Source organism: Daucus carota, chromosome 9 (genome assembly GCF_001625215.2).
Source record: "Daucus carota subsp. sativus chromosome 9, DH1 v3.0, whole genome shotgun sequence".
In the NCBI taxonomy this organism is placed as follows: Eukaryota; Viridiplantae; Streptophyta; class Magnoliopsida; order Apiales; family Apiaceae; genus Daucus; species Daucus carota.
The window spans coordinates 2,837,618-2,862,707 of NC_030389.2; the positions used below are offsets into that span (position 1 = coordinate 2,837,618).

Here is a 25,090-nt window from a genome sequence, read left to right on the forward strand (position 1 = left end):
TGTCTTTCTGCCCTGAGGCACATGGTAGAGCTAGCTAGAGTATGCATGCCAGAAAAGCCAAAACAAACATCATTATGAAATAAGAACACTAACTTAAAAAATGAAAAAATGCATCTAACATATAGACCATCTTAGAGAGAATTGTAAAAGATTTGATCCTTCTATTCGAGATCAATTGCAATTCAATGAACCGCATGTGCTGGGAAGATGTATTTCTTAGAGATTCGGTATCTCTGATGCTTCTTGCAATTGCGACTTTTTGATCCTATACATAATTACTGACATTGTATAGAATTGTAGCCAAGTGGAAATGGTGGAGAGTTTGTGGCCTAAGTTGATGACAATGGAGGGCATATCTGGAACATTCATCGGTTCATTATCTTTAAAGAACTTAAATATTAGTACCGGTCTATTTTTCTTTGTTATATATATTATTATTATAAATGATTCTCGAGAAAGTAAATAATAAAATTTGATTATAAATAACAATTAAAATGTGACAAAGTACTAAATAATTAAATGAAACTACACACCATACAATAAAAATTAATTTTTGTAAAACTTAAAAAATTATAGAATTAATATTCAAAGTAATATTATTTTGAAGAGATTAGGTCAAACAAATTACAATCTAAGGAAAAAAACAGAAATTGGATCTCAAAACTTCTAGTGCCAAATGAAATAAAAATTAAGTCTCCCAATATTATTTCTTCTTTTGAATATTTTGCATATGTAGCATACTTATGGAATCCAGAGCCTATGAGCCATACAAATCCTCATTCTTCGGATCAACAACTTAATAGGAAGTCCATTTGATGACCTACGAACACAACAGAAATGAAAATGGTTTCTATAACATATATAAAAACTATCCCGATGGCACCAGTCAAGTGCGGATGCTAATTTTCCATCAGGCTATGCGAAATTCAACACTTGCACCAAACTTGCTAATGACAGCATATAAACTGCAATGTCAAACCAATTTAACCACATCAGAATATGTAGAAAAATACAACCTATATTAACAGGATACATGTTCCATACCTGCTTTGTTGTGTTCATTAGGGAACGCGTTATCATAAATCATTAGAATAACTTAACTCAAATGAGAACACCCAAATTCAGGGAAAGATCATTTAAGCATAATATTATAAGTAAAAGTTAATGATTACCAAAATTAAGAAGCGTACAAAATATCTTATTCTGTATGAGCAAACATATTACACTCCAGCCGTCACTATTATCAATGCACTGTATTCTTAGACTTATAAATGAAGGGAGGAAACTTAAATACTAATCAATATAATACAACAGTGAACAATGAAATGAAAATATTGGTTAAATATGCGATGTAAAAGAGCAATACTCAAAACTGATAAATCTACATAGCAAGTAACTTGGCAGCTGGGAAAAAAAACTCACCATTGGTTAAACATGACCTTGGATTAAGTTATGGAGTTGCTAATCCCTCACCATCTCTCGTAGCTTTAAATAGATTAATGGTGAGTTTCTCTTGATTAACCCTCCTCAACCCATCAGCCTCCGAATCTCCACTCATTGACGCCTTGAAACATCCCCACTTTGGGAGTAAATTTGCTACAGACCCCAAGATAGCATTGTGCAGAACATCCTTTGCATAAACACAAGCACTCACCACTGAATCCAGGCCAATCTCAGAGCTGTTAAAAATCTCTGAGTAGCAGCGTAACTTTCCATCATCCAACATACGTATTGCTTCCTGAGATAATAGGCCATTATTGTTAAAGCAGTATTCTTGCAGCACTTTAGCCTTTCTCTTATCCTTCACCTCCCTTGCAGAGTTGCAACCCCAGCTAGAGGCGATGTTTGAAGTAGACCTCTCAATACTGCACTAAAAACTAAACAATATTGTTAAAACAGAGGATTAAAGATCCACAAACATACTTTATCCAAAAGCTAATCAATTTATCTGTAAAAACCTTTAACTTGAATGCACCTGCAAAAGCCTGCAACTTGAATGAACAGCAAACGTTTCCAGCTCCGCGAATGTGTTGACAATTATCCCTTTAGTCTCTCTGAACTTGCGTCGACACAATAACATCACTTGAGATCCTTTTTCATCCAAACATATAGCTGGCAAGACCTTAGCAGGCACCTGCTTCTTGAAATAAAGGAACAGATAATTTAGCATCCGAATCCTTGTACTACAGAGCACTTGTGATTTTGTCCAGAGCAGACATTGTCTGAAGCATGTAGGATAAGGTTTAAGTTAAAACTCTATATCAAAATGGTCCTTTGCACCGTAAAAAAACATGAAACTAATGAGTTGGGAGTATCAGACCATACCTAGTTGTGCATCTGCCTGCTCTATTATTCAGAATATAGACCCCTGTGCTTAATCAGAATGAACAAAACTATGATTTTTATTTAAATAGATATTGTGTAAGAAGCCATACCATTCAGAGTTCAAAATACAGCATTAGAGTTGGGGGATCTATTTTGCGACTCAAAATTAGGATTAACATTTTCTCAGTTGGCTACTGGTGTCAATGGATCACGATAAATCTGTGTTTTGAAGATGACGGCAAGGCTGAACCCAGCACAGTTTTCCTATCTGTACATTATAAAAATAAAATATATCATAAAATCGAGAATTTTCATGCATTACGAAGATATGACAGTAGATATTAATCTACTTGAGCTACAGATAAATTTCTATACACACTATGACGACTCATGAATCTCACAAATTTGGAGAATTTAACCCAAAGGTTTGAATGATCTGATAAGTCTTGAAAAGTAGAATGAAATAATCATGTTAAGATGTAGAGTCAAGGATGGAGGAAATAAGAAACTATGCCTGAGTATAATTGCAAATAAAATTACTAATCTAATGAATATCAAACCTCTAACTTGCTTGCTGCAGCTTATATTTCGTTATACAGCTACTCTAGAAATCTTAAACAGGTTCCTCAGAAGTTATATAGTTCAATAATTTAATCCTCTAATTTCAAGAGTACCCCATTATAGATGATATGCTAGCACCACTTTGTTATAAGCAAATAGTCAGATACACAAACATTATATCCATCCAAAACCGAAGCCAATTTTAATAAATTCAAGACAAAGAATCAAGAACCAATTGTACCGGTGCTTTACTATTAAGAAAGTTGTATCTTTTCATTCGATCATCAGAACCAATTGTATTTTCTGAAATATCAGAGCTCAAAGAGAGATCTGCTCCACCATGTACAGTAGTTGTCTCGTGTGTGGCATTGCTAGCTTGCTCTGCATTCAAGTAGTATTGTCGCATGACTTCTGATCATATGCATCCGCATTCTGTTGATATCAAGATGTAGAATAGTAGGGCTGATTCTCATCAACACATATATATGAGGTAGCTAGGTAACTGTTATAGGTAGGCAGATAGTAGAGATGAGAATCACATCTGACCGTGAGCAAAAAACATTAGAATTAGATTGTTCTCCACCATCATCGAATTAGCAAATTTGCAAAATGAATGTGTGAGGATAAATTAAACAATAAAAAAGATAACTCGGATCAAAATAAAAGGACAAATGAAGAAAATACTTTACAGAAAGAACTGCCAGCATACAGAGAACCCATGTCATCCAAATGATTATAACTTACAGTTATCATTTCGAAAGACCTATTAAATCAACAGTTAAATGTCTAGATGGGTAGCCATGAGGGTAACAGCTAGTAGGTGGATAGTAAAAACCTTGCTCTGTAGCTGAGTGTTCACCAGTCCCACCTTCCATGGACCGACTGATTTGCTCGATGAGATGCCGGAAGATGTATGAGATGGTATTACATTTTTAAGTGCATCCTGAGAATAAATCAACAGAAATAACGTTATTAACTCATTACAAATTAAATGGAAAAATTTAACACTAAAGGCAACCGTCAATTAAGATCATACACTTAAAAGAATTATTATTGCACTGTACCAGACAACGTACATATAATTAAATTTAGAAAGAAATTAAACAAATATGATGTTGTCAAGACAGAAGAGAAAGCTTATGCGCAATACAAAACAAATTCTATAATGACGCACCTTATCCCTTTCAACCAATGGAACACGAACGTAAGACTTCAGACGTTCAGCAAGTGAATATACCACTCAAATCATCGTAAATTAACATGGATGACTGTGAATTTCAGGTAGTTAAATATAACATGGATGGCTTTGCTATAAATATATATACTTGTTAGTAGTCTACGAAGACGAAAGGATATCCTTTCTTAGGAAGATATATAAAATATCTTAAAAACATTTGTTGGTGAATATAATTAAACACCCTGGAGCTTATTCCTACTTCAAGAAATAAACCCGACTTCGACTTACGCCTCTTCATACCTGTCAAAGCCATGTACCATTAATTGACTAAGAATTCCTTAGCATCATTAATCAAAAATTGAAAATATTCTCACGACAAAAGGGATCCCGTCATCCCGTTAATATAGCGTAGAATATTGCTGCTATCCCTGTCAATTCAAAATTTAAAAGTGATGAGTAAACATAAGTCGATACTCCCTCCGTCCCAAAATACTTGTCACATTTGGTTTTGTGCCGGTCAAATTGACTAATGTTTGACTGAAATTTATTAATATTTTATAAATTATCAAAATAAAAAAAATATGTCACCGGAAATAACTTTTAATCTACTTCAAGATGTAATTTTCAGTTTTTTAAAATAATGAGTAATTGACTTATAATCTTTGGTCAAAACTTAGTCAATTTGACCAACAAAAATAGAAATGTGACAAGTATTTTGGGACGGAGGGAGTAACATCTAAAGAAGTTAACAGTATCGAAACAGTTTCCCAAAATATATATACCTACCGGAAGACCTGTTTTTGATGACTCAGATACACGTTTCCGAGCTGCGGAAAAGGAACTCTAGAAGGATTAATTACAATGATACAATATGAATAGCAGGGCACTATATATTCAGAGGATTCATCAAAACTGACAAAAAAGGAATTTACGTACCACCAGCAATATCCTTCCCAGAGCTGCAGCAATTCTCCATCCTTTTCAAGGGAGTGATTCTTGACTGAGATTATCACAGCTCGTAACTGTTCATCTGCTATGACCTGGGATTAGACACTGTGCGCCCGAAAATTGATTAAAAACACCGACCATCTCCATTTGCGTATTTCATGTTTGAGAGTGAATCTTTGGATAGGATTTCAAGATTGAATTCAGAAAACCCTTCGATCTTTAAATTCAAAACTAATTGATTTTCCTTGATTAATGCTGCTTGTTAACCGAAAGAATACATAGTTGCTAAATACAGTTCAGAATTACTTTGTGCAATTCACTGAGATTACAAATTTATCCTTCCTAAACTTCTGTGTGATACTAGTATACAAACAAAGTCAGCCCTAGTTTTTTGTGCACGTCAACAGGATTAATCTATACAATCACTACATTCATACACTAACTAATATTAGATTTAAATCTTTTCTCAACAATTAACTCGTGAATATTATTTAATGCATACATTCTTTTTATTTATTCTAATCTTAATATATTCATGTCATTGTGTATACTAATTTTTTACTTATTAATTAATAGATCTGATAATACATATTCTATCTTCTGTATATAAAAAGAACTTATAAATTTCATTGTTTTGTTAAGATAACATCTTATCTTATTAATAAATAGATTGATTTGTTATCAATTTTGTTGATTTTATTCTTATTAGTTTTTGTTAAAAAAAAATCATTCACGACTTTAATTTAAACAATTTAAAATTTTACGGCTATATTAGGCTATATTTGATTTTTTTTTTATAATATAATCTTTAGTTGGCGTATAACCTTTAATATGTATTAAGAATTTAGAAAGATGATTCGTAAAATAATCTTTATTCATATAATTTTATTTGACTTTATATATGATTTTATAATTAAATACTTGACTTTATATATAATTTTATCGACGTCTTTAATTTTTTTTTATCGATTTATTTAATTTTTTTATTTTGCTCATTCTCATTTAACCAAAACAACTTAAAATTTTGAAATTTTAACCATTAGGCTTGGATGGCTAAAATCCCAATACCCTAGAATATTAAAAATTTAATGTGTTTGATATAATATTTCAATCACAATAAAAAATACTTGTATTAAGAATTTAGAAAGATAATTTGGATATATAATCTTTATTCATATATTTTTTATTTGACTTTATATATAATTTTATAAATAGAATTATAGAATCCCAATAATATTTCATCATTAATCCACTATACACTTATATGTTATTAGTTGCAAGTGCATGCATATCTAATTTTTTTTATTAACGTATCATTAAAATTAATTAAATTAAATTAAAATTTACTTTAGAAAACACATAAGAAAATCATATTATATATCAATATACATAATATATTATATATAACGAGCTAAATGAAACACCTAATAAAATATATTTTATTATGGATAAAATACTTAAAAGAATCTTAGTAAAATAATATCTCCAAGATTTTACAAAATATCTCTGAATAGTTTTTACAAAGTCTTCTCATATTTTAAATCTTGTACAAAATTCGAAAATAGTAAGTAATGAAAATATTTTACTAATATTCCGTTAATTGTTTTTCCATATTTCAATTAAAAATAATATTTAAAATATGAAGTATTATATATAACATTTATATTTTTAATTGATAAAAAATACAGAAGTTATAGAAGCATTAAATTAAAGATACGAAAAATATGAAAGCATTAAATATGAATCTCAATAAATACGGATAAAATATTTAAAAGAATCTTAGTAAAATAATAAATAATGAAAATATTTTACAAAATATCTCCGAATATTTTTTACAAAGTCTTCTAATATTTTAAATCTTTTACGGAATCTAAAAATAGTAAGTTATGAAAATATTTTACCAATGGATATTTTACTAAGATTTTGTTAAGTGTTTTCCCATATTTCATTTAATAGAGGAATATGAAAAATATAGAGGATTATATATAACTTGGGATAAGATCTTAAGAGAACCCAAATAATCCAGAAAACCAGAGAACCCAAATATAGAGGTTATGTCGTATGCTTATCTGCATCCCTGTTTGTTCTGGAGTTCATTTTTTCCTTGTGTTGGATGTTGGTGTGTAAGGGGTGTAATCTTTAGAAGGGTTGTTGTTCAATGTTCTGTATTATGGGGCCGGGAGATTAAGTATGGTTGGATGGTGGTGTTTGTTTGAGATGTGTTGGATTTATGTGTTAGACCTGTGATAGGTATTGTTTTTCTGGCCGGGATCGGCAGTTTTGGATGATTTTCTGGTGCTGCAATGTTTTTATTTGGATGCGCCCAAGCTTATAATGGTGGCTCACAAACTTACACACCCTAACTGATCTTGCAAAGAAACAACAATAAACATTGTGATCTATAAACATACATCATATATTTGAAGGGAAACAGGAAGGGGATCTCGGTTATTGCTTTTCTCCGGTGGAAATTTCGTATTTTTATTTACTAATAGGTTAATTGTTGTTCCTTTTTGAGTGTGTTTTTGGATAGATTGTTTGGAGAGAGGTTTTCTCTTTGTATATTTCGCTTTTTCTCATATAATATTCTTACTAGGTGCATAGTTTATATCTTTAAAAAAACACCTACTCGAATCTAATCACAAATATAATTACATAGTATTTCTATTCCTATAATAAAACTCTATAAGAATTTAAATAGTATCATATTTCTTAATTTTGTTACTAAGTAAAAATTTAATAAGTGTAGAAGATTAAGTGGTCTAGAATTCTAACGAGGACTAGTAATATTAAGATTTTGTTATGTGTTTTACAAATAATAATAACAATTTTTTAGCTGAATTTGAATATTACCACAAATATTTTTTAATTGAATAATAATAATAATAATAATAAATACAAGAGATTTTGTGGATATTACAAGTATAACTTTATTAATATTATTTTAATTTAATATGTTTTATTTTAATATTAAAATATAATCACTTTCACGAACACATTATGGAATCTCTATATATATAGGGGTTTGTTCAAATACAAACCAACTTTATCATAAAAACCTAAAAATCAATTTCAAAACTAAACAAATATCCCCCCAAACTCTTAAAACTAACAATATCACCCCCCTAGCTTTGCCATCAACTTCCCCAAACTTACACTTTCCACCCCGCCACGTCACCACGCCACGTCACCAAAAGGGGTCCCCTACTGCTGACGTGGCAGTGCCACGTCATCTGACATGTCAGCACCTGCTGACGTGGCATTGCCACGTCATCTGCCACGTCAGCAGTGGGGTGACCCAGTGCTGACGTGGCAGTACCACGTCATCAGGCGCTGATGTGGCAGATGATGTCAGCAGTGGGGCCCCCTGAAAATTAAAAAAAAATAAAAAAATAAAAAAATTGGAGTGCTCATAGCAAAAATGGGAGTGGAAATAGTGGTTTTTAGGTTTGTATGGGAGTGTGGTTTTTAGTGGAATAAGCCTCTATATATATATATATATATATATATATATGGGTTTACTCCACTAGAAACTAAATTAGCCTAGAAACTAGAAACTAGTCCCTGGTCAGTTTTTCATCACTGTTTTTAACTACAAAAATCACTCATTTGTATATCAGAATCACTAATTTATATAAGCAAAATCTGACAAATATAGATATATAAACACATATATACATCGTATATCTTTATCATCTTCAATCATACTACATTGATAAACCTCCCGGCATCATTATCAACCCCTTCCATTACTGCCGCCTTCACTTACGACCATGATTTGCCTATAACCGTTTGTCATCATAACTTGCCACTATAATGACTATCTGCCATCACCACACACCTCATCCCGTCATTTGCTACCATCATAGACCTTCTACAACAATAATTGAGCATCAATAATCGACCACCAATGTCAATCATAAGTAAATTTTCTCAATTATTAAAAATAAAAACTGATGAATATACTGTATAAAATAGTGATTAACAGCATGGAAACTAGTGATGTTTGTGGATATAAACAGTGATTTAAGGAATGGTTTCTAGTTTCTAGAATAACATTGGTTTCTATTTGATCACTTGCCTATATATATATATATATATATATATATATATATATATATATATATATATATATATATATATAGGGGCCTTCTCCTTGAGGATCCATAAAACTAGTAACCTGGTAACTCTCAGACAGTCAGAAAAAAGACACGGCGTGAATATAGGAAGACACATGCTCTTTTCAAACCTAATGAAGTTCTGTAAATATTTACAAGTTCTGTAAAAACCTACTAGACAAAAATATTATGATCTTATAGAAAATAAGGAATTCAATAATAAAAAATATAGAATACCACAAATACTATGTTCTGTATTTTTTTATATATTTGTTCTTTTTCATTTTTAGCATGTCATGTATTTTTATTATACTACAGTTCCTCACATGTTCTGTATTTTAATTTATATATAAATTTCTTTTTCTTTTTGATTGTTTTTCATTTTTAGCATGTCCTGTATTTTAATTATACTACAGTATCTCACATGTTCTGTATTTTAATTTATATATAAATTTTTTTTTCTTTTTGATTGTTTTTCATTTTTAGCATGTCCTGTATTTTTATTTGTGTAAATATTATATTTTATATTTTTTCCCGCATGTTCTGTATTTTATTAGTTATATATTTAATTTTTTTAAGTTTTGTTATTATAAATATGTTGTAAGTTTTTAAATACAGAACATATTCATTTTTATCTTACAAATATTCTTTTTTTAAATACAGAACATATTCTTTTTTTAAATACAGAACATATTCTTTTTTAAACAGATATAAATAATAACTTTTAAATATGTTCAGTATAATTTTTGAAGTATTTGAATATAGGTAGTGTAATTTAAGAACACACCCAAAAATTAAAAATATGGATTATAAAAAAAATGATATCAAAATAAAAATAAAACACATTATTAATATGAAATATAAACTCAAAATAGAAAAGTATAAGTGGCTACGTGTTTCTGCACAAAATGGGTGCGTGTATACAGTTACATTAGGGTAGCAGTGTTTACAGTTATACTAAAACATGTGTTGGACGGCTGTGATGAAAAGTTCCTAAGTTACCCGGATACTTGAGTTCCTCGCTGATCCCTCCCATATATATATATATATATATATATGAGTGAGGTTCTAGAGAACACCCTCTTGTCAAGAAAACTGAGAACCCTCCCGTTGATTAATTAGATTGAAAATACATATTACCTTTTTAAATTGCAATTAAAATATAGTCTAAATCTAATATCAAAGGGGCAAACTCGGAAAGAATCTACTTGTGAATGTTTAAATATCCTCTATTTTTGGTATCTTCCAGATCTCAACCTGTCAATTAAATAACATGCATGATTTCATTCAAATCAATCAAAATACACTTATATATGGAAAGATTCTTCAATATTCTGATTGTTATTTTTGATTGTTAATAGAATAATAATACTAAATTCTAGCTAAACGCTTAATAAAATCCCCCATAATATATATGTTAGTACGATTCTTTTCAGTATTATTAACTAGTAATGTGACTTTGAAAAAAAACATTTCTTACAATTCTATGTTGTTATTATGATGAGATTCTATAAAATATTTAACTTATATATTCTTCTAATTGTAAACGACATATTCCTTCGATAGTAAAAATTCTTGTCTGAATAACTACAAAAATAAAAATTGAAGTTGTATCTTTGTTGCTAAAAGGTATTTTACATTCCAATGAATATTCAATTATACAATATATTGACTATTTTGTATTACATATTTTTACCTATTTAGAATCCTTATTGGTGAATGTAAAATAGCATAAAATTAAATAACACTTTATGGAATCTTACTTAAAACCTTAATCCGGAATGTAAAATATTATAAAATTAAACAACATTTTATAGAAATCTTCATAGAATCTTACTATTAAAAATAAGATACAACATGTAAGAACACTAACAAAAACACTTTAATGTTTAAGGTTAACAAATGACTTCGAAGAAAATAACCAAAAGAAAAACTTTCTTTAGATCTTAAATAATCAATATTATAAAAAAATTTAATAAAATCACAAATTATAATCAGAAATTAATATGTTTTGTTAACAAATTCATAGAACAGAGTAAAATTAAAAACACCAAATAGAATTTCATTATATTTTTTAAATGTATAAAATCACTCAATGGAATCCGATTTCTTAAATGTATAAGATCTAATTGGATTCCTTTAGATGTTTATATTCATAGCAAAAAAATATAACTAGATTCAATTAAGTGTTTTTATGCCGATTCTTTTCAGTGTTATTAATTAGTCATGTGATTTTAAAAAAAAAAATTCTTACAATTCTATGTTTTTAAATATTTAACTTATGTATTCTTCTAATTATAAACAACATATTCCTTCGGTAGTAAAAATTCTAGTAAATAACTAAAAAAATAAAAATTGAAGTTGTAACTTTGCTGCTTAAAGGTATTTTACATTCTAGTGAATATTCAATTATACAATATATTGACTATTTTGTATTACATATTTTTACCTATTTAGAATCCTTATTGGTGAATGTAAAATAACATAAAATTAAATAACACTTTATAGAATCTTAGTTAAAACCTTAATCGGAATGTAAAATATTATTAAATTAAACAACATTTTATAGAAATCTTCATAGAATCTTACTATTAAAAATAAGATACGGTAAGAACACTAACAAAAACACTTAATGTTTAAGGTTAACAAATGACTTCGAAGAAAATAACCAAAAGAAAAACTTTCTTTAGATCTTAAATAATCAATATTATAAAAAAATTAATAAAATCACAAATTATATTCAGAAATTAATATGTTTTGTTAACAAATTCATAGAAAGAGTAAAATTAAAAACACCAAATAGAATTTCATTATATTTGTTAAATGTATAAAATCACTCAATGGAATCTGATTTCTTAAATATATAAGATCTAATTGGATTCTTTTAGATGTTTATATTCATAGTAAAAAAATATTACTAGATTCAATTAAGTGTTTTTATGCCGATTCTTTTCAGTGTTATTAATTAGTCATGTGATTTTGAAAAAAAAAAATTCTTACAATTCTATGTTGTTAAATATTTAACTTATGTATTCTTCTAATTGTAAACAACATATTCCTTCGGTAGTAAAAATTCTAGTAAATAACTAAATAAATAAAAATTGAAGTTGTATCTTTGCTGCTTAAAGGTATTTTACATTCTAGTGAATATTCAATTATACAATATATTGACTATTTTGTATTACATATTTTTACCTATTTAGAATCCTTATTGGTGAATGTAAAATAACATAAAATTAAATAACACTTTATAGAATCTTACTTAAAACCTTAATCCGGAATGTAAAATATTATTATATTAAACCACATTTTATAGAAATCTTCATAGAATCTTACTATTAAAAATAAGATACTATAAGAACACTAACAAAAACACTTAATGTTTAAGGTTAACAAATGACTTCGAAGAAAATAACCAAAAGAAAAACTTTCTTTAGATCTTAATTAATCAATATTATAAAAAATTTAAGAAAATCACAAATTATATTCGGAAATTAATATGTTTTGTTAACAAATTCATAGAACTGAGTAAAATTAAAAACACCAAATAGAATTTCACTATATTTTTTAAATGTATAAAATCACTCAATGGAATCCGATTTCTTAAATGTATAAGATCTAATTGGATTCCTTTAGATGTTTATATTCATAGTAAGTAAATATAACTAGATTCCATTAAGTGTTTTTATGCCTATTCTTTTCAGTGTTATTAACTAGTCATGTGACTTTGAAAAAAAAACATTTCTTACAATTCTATGTTGTTATTATGATGAGATTCTTTAAAATATTTCACTTATATATTCTTCTAATTGTAAACAATATATTCTTTCCGTAGTAAACATTCTAGTCTGAAAAACTATTTTTTTTTTTTAAGTTGTATCTTTGTTGCTAAAGGGTATTTTACATTTTAATGAATATTCAATTATACAATATATTGACTATTATGTATTACATATTTTTACCTTTTTAGAATCCTTATTTGTGAATGTAAAATAGCATAAAATTAAATAACACTTTATAAAATCTTACTTGAAACCTTAATCCAGAATGTAAAATATTATAAAATTAAACAACATTTTATAGAAATCTTCATAGAATCTTACTATTAGAAATAACATACCACATGTAAGAACACTAACAAAAACACTTTAATGTTTAAGGTAACAAATGACTTCGAAGAAAATAACCTAAAGAAAAACTTTCTTTAGATCTTAAATAATCAATATTATAAAAAATTTAATAAAATCACAAATTATATAAATAAATTAACCTGTTTTGTTAACAAATTTATAGAACGAGTAAAATAAAAAACACCAAATAGAATTCCATTATATTTTTTAAATGTATAAAATCACTCAATGGAATCCGATTTTTTAAATGTATAAGATATAATTGGATTCCTTTAGATATTTATATTCATAGTAAGAAAATATAACTAGGTTCTATGATTTATTTTTTTTGAAAGTTATAGATTTTTCTGAAGATTCTCTTTAAGACTAGTAACAAGTACCCAATTCTAGAAAGAATTCTTGAGAATTTTATTGTTATATCGCTAAATATAATTATCACTAGTAAAAAAAGGGCCTATAGCGTCGGTCAAAACACACTTTTAGCGTCGGTCAAGTGGCGTAGTATATGCACGCGACACTAAAGGTATAGTCCTATTGCGTCGGTTATTTAGGCGACGCTTAAAACTGTCATAAGCGTCGGCTATCTGAATGCCGACGCTATAGGTGTAGGCTTAAGCGTCGGCTACCTGAAATGCCGACGCTATAGGTATAGGCTTAAGCGCCGGTTACCTGAAATGCCGACGCTATAGGTATATACATAAGCGTCGGTTACCAGAAATGCCGACGCTATAGGTATAGGCATAAGCACCGGTTACCAGAAATGCCGACGCTATAGGTGTGCGAATAAGCATCAGTTAACAAAAATGCCGACGCTTATAAGCTTTTTAAAATTTTTTTTTTTTAATTTATTGATAACCTTAATTTGTTGTCTTACACAAAAAGATTTTGATCAAATACTATGTATAACAAACCACAACCACAAATAAACCATAATAAATAATAAATATATTAAAAGCTCTCAATATTCGATTTAAAAGAAAAAAGTATCGACCAATGTTTCATACATAATTAAAGCTAAATATCCTTCTAAATCCAAGGTGTCTATATACATAAGTATGAACTTCTAACATTTTCCTTGCATAGGATACTCTGTCTGAAGCTAAGCGATTGCTACTGTCTGTCGCCCTTCGTATGGATCATGTTAAAAGGTCTCAGCTGTCACCAGTGGAATAGAAAGAGATCCAGCAGCAAGTGATATTTTCAATGTGGCTTTTCCCTAACAATAAAAAAATAATATTATACAACTGCAAATTCTACCCCTTTGCAGGTTCCAGCAGGACCAGCACATAACATTAAAAATGAAAACCCCCTTTCTTTATTCAACATTACCTACTGCCTATTAATGTTTGAAGTCTCCTGACTATATAAATTCAAGTGATACCTCAGATTTGAGTGATGCCTTCCCAAAAACTCTCAAGGCATCCTCGTGCAGTGTTTTATTTCCATATTTCTCTCCCTGCTTTTGGTTCTCTACTGATTTAGCTGCGGCAGATAAACTTTATGTTCTTTCCAATTTTCTATCAGCAGATTTTATTCTTCCACCAGAAGGTTCATTTGTGTGAGGAGCTACATTACCAGTTAAAGACTTTGGAGGGTCAATACATTTTTAAAAAATATAATAGTTAAATAAACATGAAAAGAATTTAAGGAAATTCAGAGCTATCGTTTTAAGATAATATTGTAGATTTATAAATCATACCTTTCTTGCAACCAAAGCTGCAGCAAGACCTGTAGCCTACACCTTCAGATCTTCTCTTTCATCACATTTTATTTTCACAACCTATGTGAGACCATTAACCAAAAAATCAACAAGGCCCAGTAAAACTCAAACAACAAAATTAAATTCATACTCCAGCAATCTTCACTATATCTAGCTTCAATATATAAAGATATTAAACCAATACACATATAGAAGGATATTAGTGGCAATAATTTATGGGTCCTATACATATATACCGAGTATTCTCATCCGCATAATGTATAAGTTCCATAACTGTGTGAAGCGATTTTCTCTTAACTTGGACTCTGGCCAATGCATTAAAAGAGGTTCCACGACCTTATCTAGAGTTCCCCAAAGTATATCCTGTATGAGAAGGCTCCTAGTTCGTCTCCTGTTTGTTATGCTTAACTACCATAAATTATCTCTCTAGTTCACTATTTTTTTAGTAACCACATTACACGTAACTATACAACTGCTGTAGTCATTGGAGAAAATATAATACAAGAAACAAAAGCAGAAAGACCTTAGTTGCGCAGCACTTACAGAAAGATCTCTGCCACCAGTATAAACATGACTGAAAGTGGGTGTACTAGAAAGTGCCCAAACTGAATCTGTATGCACAACATATGAATGCACGCAATGCTGCTGGACATGGTCCGAAAGTCTAGAAATAGAAACAAAAGAGCTGGTCAATTACATGACTATAAACATCTAAAAAGGACATAATTGTTAATGCAGCAAAACAACTAAAAAGAAGGATCTACATTACAAAGCAGTAATAAATAGGCTTGGGTGATGTGAATGCAGAACCACTGCCCAAGTATATCCTTAACAGGATGACAGAGAGAAGTGTGTTTGGATCAAAACCTGTAACAAGCTATAACAAGATAAGAATCTTAATTTCAATGATCAGTCGAAGTCTCCAACAATATAAGAGTACACCTCCTTGTACAGATATAGAAACCTATAAGTATTCCTGAATAATAACATAAACACAAATACAAACTAATCTTTTAATTTCAGAAAGAACTAGAGTACGATTAACATCCCAAGAAATCATATTTCATATAATATTTATCAACTATCAGCCTTATTATGAACCACAAGTCCACAATGAACAAAGATCAAACAAAAACTACCAAATTGAATAATCACTCACAAGATATGAAACTAATAATGATTACACATTTACCTAACTAGATAGAGTTGACTATTTTTACAATATTGGCAGACCACAAATGAAATTAATTTTTGTGCCACAAACAAAATTTTAGGTGTGATATTCAATGAGAAAAAGATAAGTGTCAAATTTTCAATCAAGTCTTGCTAATGAAATATTTTTATTATTTAACGCATTGTTATTGTAACCCATACAAGCACTAAGATGACGAAGCAAATTTAAAACTCATTAATTACTAATAATAAGCTAAGATAATCTTTTGTGTGGCAAATATCAGTAAAAGCAATCTTTATAGTTTTAACATATTGAGATGCTAATCAGAGTGATATTATTTAAAGAACAAAGTTTCAGTAAATATATAGTTACTTTTTGCCCTCATTCACTTCAACTAGATACATATTCATGTGAAAATTCAGATAATAGAGGAAGATAGCCATGCCAAACCTATTATGGGGTATAATAAATCAGCAGATGACCGATGACCCAGTGGTCCGAAACTTGTAACCAACAAGATATGCATGTGAATAAAAAAAAGAGCAGCCTGGGAGTAATACCTGTTAATGCAACATCAGAAGTTTTCTTTTGTTCATTTCAGAGGTTCATAGCTCTGATCCAGATTAACCTCTGGCAACTCTCCATCTCTCCTTCCCCACCGCCAATTGACAATTCATCGCCGCCCAATTCGCCGCAACCAACAGCAATAACCGACCAAGATACAAACATAAACAAGTAGGGAAGAAAGCAAGAACTCGGTTTGATTACCTGATCGTTCAATCCTCTTTCACCTCTGCTTGAAACCCTAATTGGAGTCGCCACACCCAATTTCCCCGACCCAATCGACTCCAGTTCTGTTTGCAAGAGCATCTCCGGCAGAGTCTTAACATGTTCCCTAAATATATAATAAAATATTCATCTTTTAAGGGATTACTACATTTTATTGAATGGGAACTCCAACAACATTCCCTATTTCTATTCCCTATTATTATTATAATATTATATTCAACTTGTAAGTAGGAGAGAGAAAGGAAAGAAAGAGGGAGAAAGAGGAGTAAAGTGAATATTTTATTCTTGAAAATAGAATGAGGAATGGTTCCACAATCCTTAAAAATGAGGAATGAAGTGGGCATCCTAACTTTTTAAGGGATGGCTAGGACTCTGCTGGAGTTGTGTTTTATGTCATATTCTTTATATTAATAGCTTAGGACATCATATAGGGAAGCTGCCGGAGATGCTCTAACTGACTTTTTAACATGTACGCATACCCTCCCTAATATGTTTATATTATGTTTATGTCTATATATACACATACCATCCCTACTATAATATTTATTGAAATATAAAAACAAAGAATTTACATTATTAAAATTTTATTATATAGTTAAATTTCAACTCACCTAAAAATTATTGAAAATTTGATTTTAAAAATGAGATTATTGTCGAATCAGAGTATTTATAAATAAAATTTTATTTAATCATAATAATGAAATATTCAAAAAGATTAACCGATCAATCGATAATCGGACGGGTTTGACAAAATTTGACTAAATCGATGATTAAATCAAGTAGAATATTAAAATTTACTAAATCAAGTAGAATATTAAAATTTACAAAAATTTTGGAAAAAATGTAAAATTCTAAAAATGATTATATATATATATATTATTTATATATTATATTCAATTAATTTCATATAATAATCATACTAATCTTTTTTATTAATCATCAATTTTCTGATTACCGCTTTCTATAATACTGGTTATTTATTATATATTATATCATAATTAAAAATATAATATACATATATGTATTACAATTTTAATTATAAAATAATTAATATATATTAATGAATGTCTAATAAATAGGTTAGTATCAAAAGTCAATCATAACCTCTTTATATATAAATATATATATAGTCGGTAAGGGTAGATTAGTATTTTCGAATTGAAAAACTTATTCTTGTTGTATTATATATATATATATTTTATTCTCCATTTGTAAATTAAATTTCTTTTTTATGAACCTGAAAAATATTTTCAAAAATTATCATAAAAATTTTCTAAAATATTTAAACATTCTAAATAATATTTTTAAAACAATCACCTGATTTAAAAAAATAATTGTATGAATACTCCTTTCATTATATAAATAGTTATGAATATTATTTATATTATTTTAAATATTTCTTAATTGTTTAAATTACCTGCTCAGACAAAAAATAAATAAAGAAAATGCACATAATACGGCAGATCATATTATTATTATACACATAATAATATAATTATTTACAAATTCAATTTTTTCTGGATATTTTAATTACTCAAAATATAATTTAAAATTTTATTCCAAATAAATATCAATTGAATTTGAATTTTAAAAATAATTTGAATTATCTAAAAGTAATAAAATACAGGCAAATCTCACGCTCATCAAGTTTAGCCATCACATTCACGCTCCATGTGAAGTATAATTCTCCACCATATATGGAGTCAGAGACACACACAAGAAGGTAATGCCAGATAATTTTTGCTTTTAAAAAAAAAATTAATACTTTTAGTGTCAGTCAAATGTAAGACGACGCTAAAGGGTGAGTTTAGGCGTCGGTCGAGTAAACAGCGACACTAAAAGATCGGTTTTAGGCGTCGGTTGTATACGACCGACACTGTAGGATTGACTTTAAGCGTCGGTTAAGTATACACCGACGCTGGAGGGCCTATTTTAAGCGTCGTCTGACTAAAGCCCGATGCTGTAGGGGCTATTTTAGGCGTCGGTTGCTTATGACCGACGCTAGAGGTCAGTTTTAAGTGTCGGTTGGGTAAAGACCGACGCTAAAGAGTCAGTTTTAGGCGTCGGTTGTTTCATGACCGACGCAAAAAGTCCTACACAAATGACATTAAGTGTCGGTCAAGCTAACAACCGACACATAAAGTATGTATAAGCCACGACACTCTATATAACCGACGCTAAAAGGGCGATGCTAAAAGACAATTTTGTACTAGTGTATAATCAAATTTATAAATTTGAAATAATACTTACCAAACTGAAAAACGCTGCTCTTGCTTGAGTGGCCGGTCTGTAATCAATTTTCCAATTAATAAAATTAAATATGTTGCTTGAAAGTAAGTATCAATCTGATTGGGTTGGTAATTAAAAAGTTACGAGATTGGTAAAAATTATATGAGAAGTATTTACAAAAGAATCTGCATAAAAATATAAACACATAACGAAATTTGCATAAAGATATGCATCAAAACACATAATGAAAAGAATTTACATCAAAATATAATTTTCAAAACACATAAAAATACAAACATATATATGAAATCTGCATAAAAATACAAAGATATGCATCAAAACACATAACGAAATCTGGTTAAATCTTATTAGTATGAATATAAACACTTCAAGGAATCCAATTACACTTAACATGAAATACCTCTCCTGTAGTTAAATGAGAAAATATTTTTTCGGATTCCGTTGAGAGATCTCCTACCTACGACAAAAAAATCTTATCTAAAGATTCTTTAAAATACTATCTTAAATAATAGATATCAAAAGATTCTTTAAGATTTTTTTTATGAGTAATAATAAATTATTTGTGTCATGTAAGATTCTTTTAAAATTTGAGATTTTTCTTGTATAAATTATTTACTTTATGATATTCTTTTGCTTGTTCTAATAATTTCAATGAGTGATATTCTTTTGACCGAATATCATTGAGTGATTTCTACATGTGAAAAATATAATTCATATCAATAAGTATTAAGACCTTCTTAAGTTTAAAATTTTTAAATATTTATTTTCAGAAAAACATTTAATAGAACAATACGAGTGAAAGATATTAAATTTTATATATAATTTTCATCAAAAGAATCTGCATAAAAATATGCATCAAAACACTTAATGAAATCTTGTTAAATCTTATTCTTATGAATATAAAAACTTAACGGAATCCAATTACACTTAACGAAATACCTCTCCCTTAGTTAAATTAGAAAATATTTTATTGGATTTTGTTGAGAGATCTCCTACCTACGACAAATTTAAAATTTGAAATCTGAAATTTGAAATTCAAATTTAATACTGATTGATTGATTGATTGAGATATGGATAATATAGAAAAGAAAATCAATTAATTGCATATCTTATTAAATATACTGATTAAATGCAATAAATATGTGTACCGATTGAATGCATTAGATATATGTTGAAGATTACTATAATATCCCTTATGAATCAGATTTGATTGATTTTTTGATAAATCATAATTTATATCATGATTATAAAATCAACAGGGATAAAGTGTGTTTCTCGGTTTTCTTGATAAGCTGAGTTTTCTTAGGATCTTCCTCCTATAAGTATGTGTGTGTCTATATATATATATATATATATATATATATATATATATATATATAGGCTTATTCCACTACAAACCAAGTTAGCATACAAACCTAAAAACCACTAATTCCACACTAATTTTTGCTATGAGCACTCCATTTTATTTTTATTTTTTTAATTTTCTAGGTGGACCCCGCTGACGTGGCAGCAGACCTGCTGCTGACGTGGCAGTCGGGGGGTGGCCCCAAGTGCTGACGTGGCAGGGTGAGGTGGACCCAGTGCTGACGTGGCAGCGGGGTAGAAAGTGTAAGTTTTGGAACGTTGATGGCAAAACTAGGGGATGGATATTGTTAGTTTTTAAAAGTTTGAGGAGATATTTGTTAATTTTGAAACTAGTGTTTAGGTTTTTATGCTAAGTGTGGTTTGTATTTGATCATCCCCTTTATATATATATATTTGTGTGTGTGTGTGTATGTATATATATATGTGTGTGTGTATGTAAGTATATATATATATATATATATATGTATATATCTATATGTATATATATGTATATATGTATATATATATATATATATATATATATATATATATATATATATATTGAGTTAAGCTCTATGGAGTACATAAAAACATTGGAGTATTGGAGTACAAATCATAATTTTTTAGTTTGATCCTATATAATATCTTTGATTATCCAAATTTTGATATAATCTATCATTTATAAGTTGTCTTGCACATAATTGGCAATTAATCATTAATATCTTTCAACTTTAACAAGTATTAAGATTATTGTTCTGCTTATTAGTTATATTGCAGAACATAGAGTCCTATGATTTATAAAAGTAATTATTCTACCATTTGATCACGATGTTTATGTTGCATAACATAATGTGCAGGTTGTCAAATATTTACAAATATTATTGGACAAAAAAAATTGAAATTTAGATGACTAGATTACATTTTATCAAACTTTGTACTCCAATACTCCATTTTTTTTGTACTCCATAGATATATGTATATATGTATATATATATATCCGGTCTCTTTTGAACCTCCCCCTATATATATATATATATAGGGAATAGGATCAAATAAATTTTTTTTAAGTTACAAACTTACAAACTTTTTTTTGAATTTTTTTTATTCTCCCATCATGTTAATCCTTAGTTATAGAAAGTATACATGTTGAAAATTCTTGAAAAAACATCATAATTTTTAAAAATAACGCATAAATAAATCGTGCATTCAACACATTTGTAACTGGGGTTCAACATCGAGTGTAGCACAGTAATTATCACTGTGTTGAACATATCTATAAAAATGCTTAAACTATACCTCTGGGGTTGGGTAGGGTCTACAAATATAAATATTAGTTATATAATACGTTTAACTTAGTTATTACATTGAAAAATTAGTTTATGTACTTCTTCAACACAATTTTAATCGATATTCAACAAAATATGTTAAAAAAATATTGAACTCAAATTATATATGTGTTGAACACATAAAGTTTGTAAGTTTGTAGGAGAACCCACCCCTATATATACACATACATACATACATATATATATATAAGGTAATTTGATATATTAATTTTTAATTATGCCATTACGTTAAATCATTAATAAATAAATAAAGTTGAAAAAAATTTAATAAAAATAAACTAAAATATAAAAATTTATCATATACACACGCTTCATTTATTTTGTCCCCGCGCACAAAGTCAAAAACACTGCATTTTCCATACAGAAGCACTGATAGGCAAGACACGATTGACAGACAAAACACATGAGATTTAATTTTTGTTGGCAACAATTGAAAATTTGTGGCAGGTAAGTTGGACTCTTTAATGTGAAAGATATGAAAAAAGTTTGGCCAATGACTGATGTTCCTATAAAACCTTAACCAATCCGAAACAAGTGATAGATAAGTTGAAGTATTCAAATATGGCCTCTCCTCTTGTTTATTTGTTCCTTACCTTTCTCACCTTTTTCCTACCAACACCACCACAAGTAGAAGCTTCAGCACCATCAGGTCATTTATTCTCAAAACCTAACTGCAGTTCCACATGCGGTAACCTTAACATTCCTTATCCCTTTGGCACACGAAAAGGCTGCTATCTTGACAGCCTGGACAATTCTTTCCTTATAACTTGTAAAGGTAAGGTGCCTTACCTTGGAAAAAGTGGAATTAAGGTGCTTAATATTTTGCTTATTGATCAAAATATTCGTATATTAAGACATACAACTCCCACATGCCACAATAAGTCGAGAAATAGTACAGATACTATTGCTTCACCTCTTCGACTATCAAATTTTCCTGTGAATAATACACGAAACAAATTTATTGTCACGGGATGTTCCACTTTTGGGTTGATTAGTGGTTCTACGGCTCAAAACTACGCTACTGGATGTTTATCAACATGCGGGGGTGTTGATAATGTAATGAATGGCTCATGCTCAGGCACTGGGTGTTGCCAAACTTCACTTCCAAAAGGTGTGAGGGACTTTGCTGAGCTGGGCTTAATATTTATAAATGAGACGGCTTCCGCTTGTAGCTCGGCTTTTGTGGTTGAAGAAGGGGCATATAGCTTTTCCTCCTTGGACTTGAGCACAACTCGGAGAAGGTCATACCCAATTATGCTTGATTGGACTGTTGGAAATGAAACTTGCGCTTCAGCAAAGAAAAACAAAACAAACTATTTATGTGTTGCACCGGGCAGCATTTGTATCGACTCAGTGTACAAGCCAACTATAGGGTATACATGCAGATGCCCAAATGGATTCGAGGGCAACCCTTACTTGATCAATGGTTGCATAGGTTTGTATGCTACTTAATCATTACTTGTTTTGCGCATTTTAATATTTAATATTGCGTCACATCCGAAACCCTTGTAAGTTTCATTTAGCAATTCTTTACAGATATTGATGAATGTAAGAGATCCAATCCGTGTGATGCTCCTGCAAAATGTCAAAACCAACATGGAGGCGTCTCATGTGTTTGTCCACCTAGTTACAAATCAGATGGGAAAGGGGGTTGTGTTAAAGTAAGTCATGGCGGCCCAATTGCACATAGGATCGCAATAGGTAAATTATATAGAAAAGAAAAACAAACAGTTTGTGTGTATTCAAATTCCCAAATATTAGAATATGATCAATTTATCATCATGATCTTGATTGCATCGCAGGTATAAGCGTGAGTTTGTTTGTTTTAGTAGTGGGGAGTTCCTGGATATACCGGCAGCTGGCCAATATAAAGCATACGAAACAGAAGCAAAAGTTGTTTATGCAAAATGGCGGCTTAACACTAAGAGAAGAACTCTCCAAAGACGATAGTTTAGCCAACACGGTCAAACTCTTCACTGAAGAAGATATCAGAAAGGCCACCAATAACTTTGATGAACATGGAATTATTGGCCGCGGTGGTTGTGGAACAGTTCATAAAGGAGTCATTTCACCTAATAACATAGCAGTTGCTGTGAAGAAATCCAAAGTCAGCGAACAAAGTCAGATTTCCCAATTCATCAACGAGATGATAATTCTTTCAAGGATCAACCACATTAATGTAGTAAGATTAATAGGTTGTTGCCTGGAAACCCAAGTGCCCTTACTTGTTTATGAATTCATGAGCAATGGCACTCTCTCGGACCATATTCATAAAAAGGTGACTGGCTCATATCTTTCATGGGAATGTTGCCTTCGAATAGCTGCAGAAATTGCAGAAGCAATTGCCTATTTGCATTCGGCTGCTTCTCCACCAATTATTCATCGAGATATAAAAAGCACTAACATACTGCTCGATGAAAATTTTGTTGCAAAAGTGGCTGATTTTGGAGCATCTAAAATTGTTCCTCGAGATCACAAAGAAATTGCGACTTTAGTGCAAGGGACATTCGGGTATATAGACCCCGAGTACTTTCACTCTGGTGAGTTGACGGAGAAGAGTGATGTTTATAGTTTTGGCGTGCTTCTGGCAGAACTACTAACAGGAGAGCATGCCGTGTCATTTAATAGGCCAGATGAAGAGAGGTGCCTTGCAGTGTACTTTCTAGCTTCAGTGAAGCATGATAATGGGTTGCCCAGCATTATTCACAAAAGTTTTATTGAGGATGGAAAGAACCTTGAGCAGATCAAACAAGTGGTTGTGATGGCAGCTAGGTGCCTAAAAGTGACGGGAAACCAAAGGCCAGGTATGAGGGAACTAGCGATGGAGCTAGAGCGTTTAAAAACAACGGTTGCGCCTCCATGGCCAGATCAGACTCCGGCCAGGAACTCGAACAACCAGATCAGTATGCTTTCAAAAGCTGATTCTGATTCTAGTTCAATAACTGAGTTTGCGGACTTGAGTTTCGAAATGACGAGGAAAGTTGGACAGGAATGAATCGAATGATCGATCATTCGTCTCATAAGTGAAGTTGGATTACTCAATATATCAGCTTCTGACTTGTGTTTGTGTCTACTCTCGAAATAATATGTTGTTCTTCCTGTTGTGAGAGATAATGAGTCTTGCATGTTATCCAGAATTCATAATATGCTACATCTTTAGAGTTTGTTCAACTTTAGGATATGTTATACTCGTTTTTCTGTCCAAAAA

At 30.0% G+C, this 25,090-nt stretch overlaps 2 protein-coding genes and 1 long non-coding RNA gene across 19 annotated transcripts; 1 reads left to right on the forward strand and 2 right to left on the reverse strand.

The window, feature by feature from the left end:
* Window positions 1–677: 677 nt before the first annotated feature.
* LOC108192608 (UDP-glucose flavonoid 3-O-glucosyltransferase 6-like) lies at window positions 678–5,443 on the reverse strand. 15 transcript variants are annotated; one of them, XR_001803552.2, is made up of 9 exons: window positions 5,000–5,439; window positions 4,850–4,890; window positions 4,061–4,491; window positions 3,128–3,829; window positions 2,436–2,593; window positions 2,326–2,346; window positions 1,976–2,134; window positions 1,423–1,877; window positions 678–965 (listed from the first exon to the last, which is right to left on the reverse strand). XR_001803552.2 is itself a non-coding variant. In XM_064085575.1 (8 exons), exons 5-7 carry the CDS (start codon window positions 2,436–2,438, stop codon window positions 1,451–1,453), a joined length of 588 nt encoding a protein of 195 aa, XP_063941645.1. In that variant the 5' UTR covers window positions 2,439–2,593; window positions 3,128–3,829; window positions 4,061–4,491; window positions 4,850–4,890; window positions 5,000–5,370; the 3' UTR covers window positions 678–965; window positions 1,423–1,450. The 15 variants fall into 15 exon arrangements, 2 of the variants coding, with proteins under 2 accessions (XP_063941645.1, XP_063941646.1); XR_010287928.1 differs by having other exon boundaries at window positions 1,976–2,140; XR_001803548.2 differs by having other exon boundaries at window positions 1,976–2,222; window positions 5,000–5,437.
* An 8,775-nt stretch (window positions 5,444–14,218) lies between these two features.
* LOC135149345 (uncharacterized) lies at window positions 14,219–17,015 on the reverse strand. Of its 3 annotated transcripts, none has more exons than XR_010287769.1 (5): window positions 16,714–17,015; window positions 15,523–15,856; window positions 14,959–15,039; window positions 14,641–14,825; window positions 14,219–14,475 (listed from the first exon to the last, which is right to left on the reverse strand). It is a non-coding gene; the product is annotated as an uncharacterized LOC135149345 (long non-coding RNA). The 3 variants fall into 3 exon arrangements; XR_010287768.1 differs by having other exon boundaries at window positions 15,523–15,643; window positions 15,749–17,015; XR_010287767.1 differs by having other exon boundaries at window positions 15,523–17,015.
* A 5,428-nt stretch (window positions 17,016–22,443) lies between these two features.
* On the forward strand, window positions 22,444–25,084 carry LOC108192221 (putative wall-associated receptor kinase-like 16). Its single transcript, XM_017373017.2, has 3 exons — window positions 22,444–23,317; window positions 23,419–23,583; window positions 23,685–25,084. The coding sequence occupies exons 1-3, from the start codon at window positions 22,444–22,446 to the stop codon at window positions 24,875–24,877; spliced, it is 2,232 nt and encodes a 743-aa protein (XP_017228506.1). The 3' UTR covers window positions 24,878–25,084.
* The last annotated feature ends 6 nt before the right edge of the window (window positions 25,085–25,090 follow it).

Excerpts from the sequence above, each read along its gene's own strand:
- LOC108192608 (XM_064085575.1), bottom strand. Across the intron at positions 1,871-1,975 it reads CAAGTTGCAGGCTTTTGCAG|TGCAGTATTGAGAGGTCTAC; the intron begins GTGCATTCAAGT and ends TTTAGTTTTTAG.
- LOC108192221 (XM_017373017.2), top strand. The coding sequence starts at position 22,444 with ATGGCCTCTCCTCTTGTTTATTTGTTCCTTACCTTTCTCACCTTTTTC. Across the intron at positions 23,318-23,418 it reads CTTGATCAATGGTTGCATAG|ATATTGATGAATGTAAGAGA; the intron begins GTTTGTATGCTA and ends AATTCTTTACAG. Across the intron at positions 23,584-23,684 it reads TGCACATAGGATCGCAATAG|GTATAAGCGTGAGTTTGTTT; the intron begins GTAAATTATATA and ends ATTGCATCGCAG.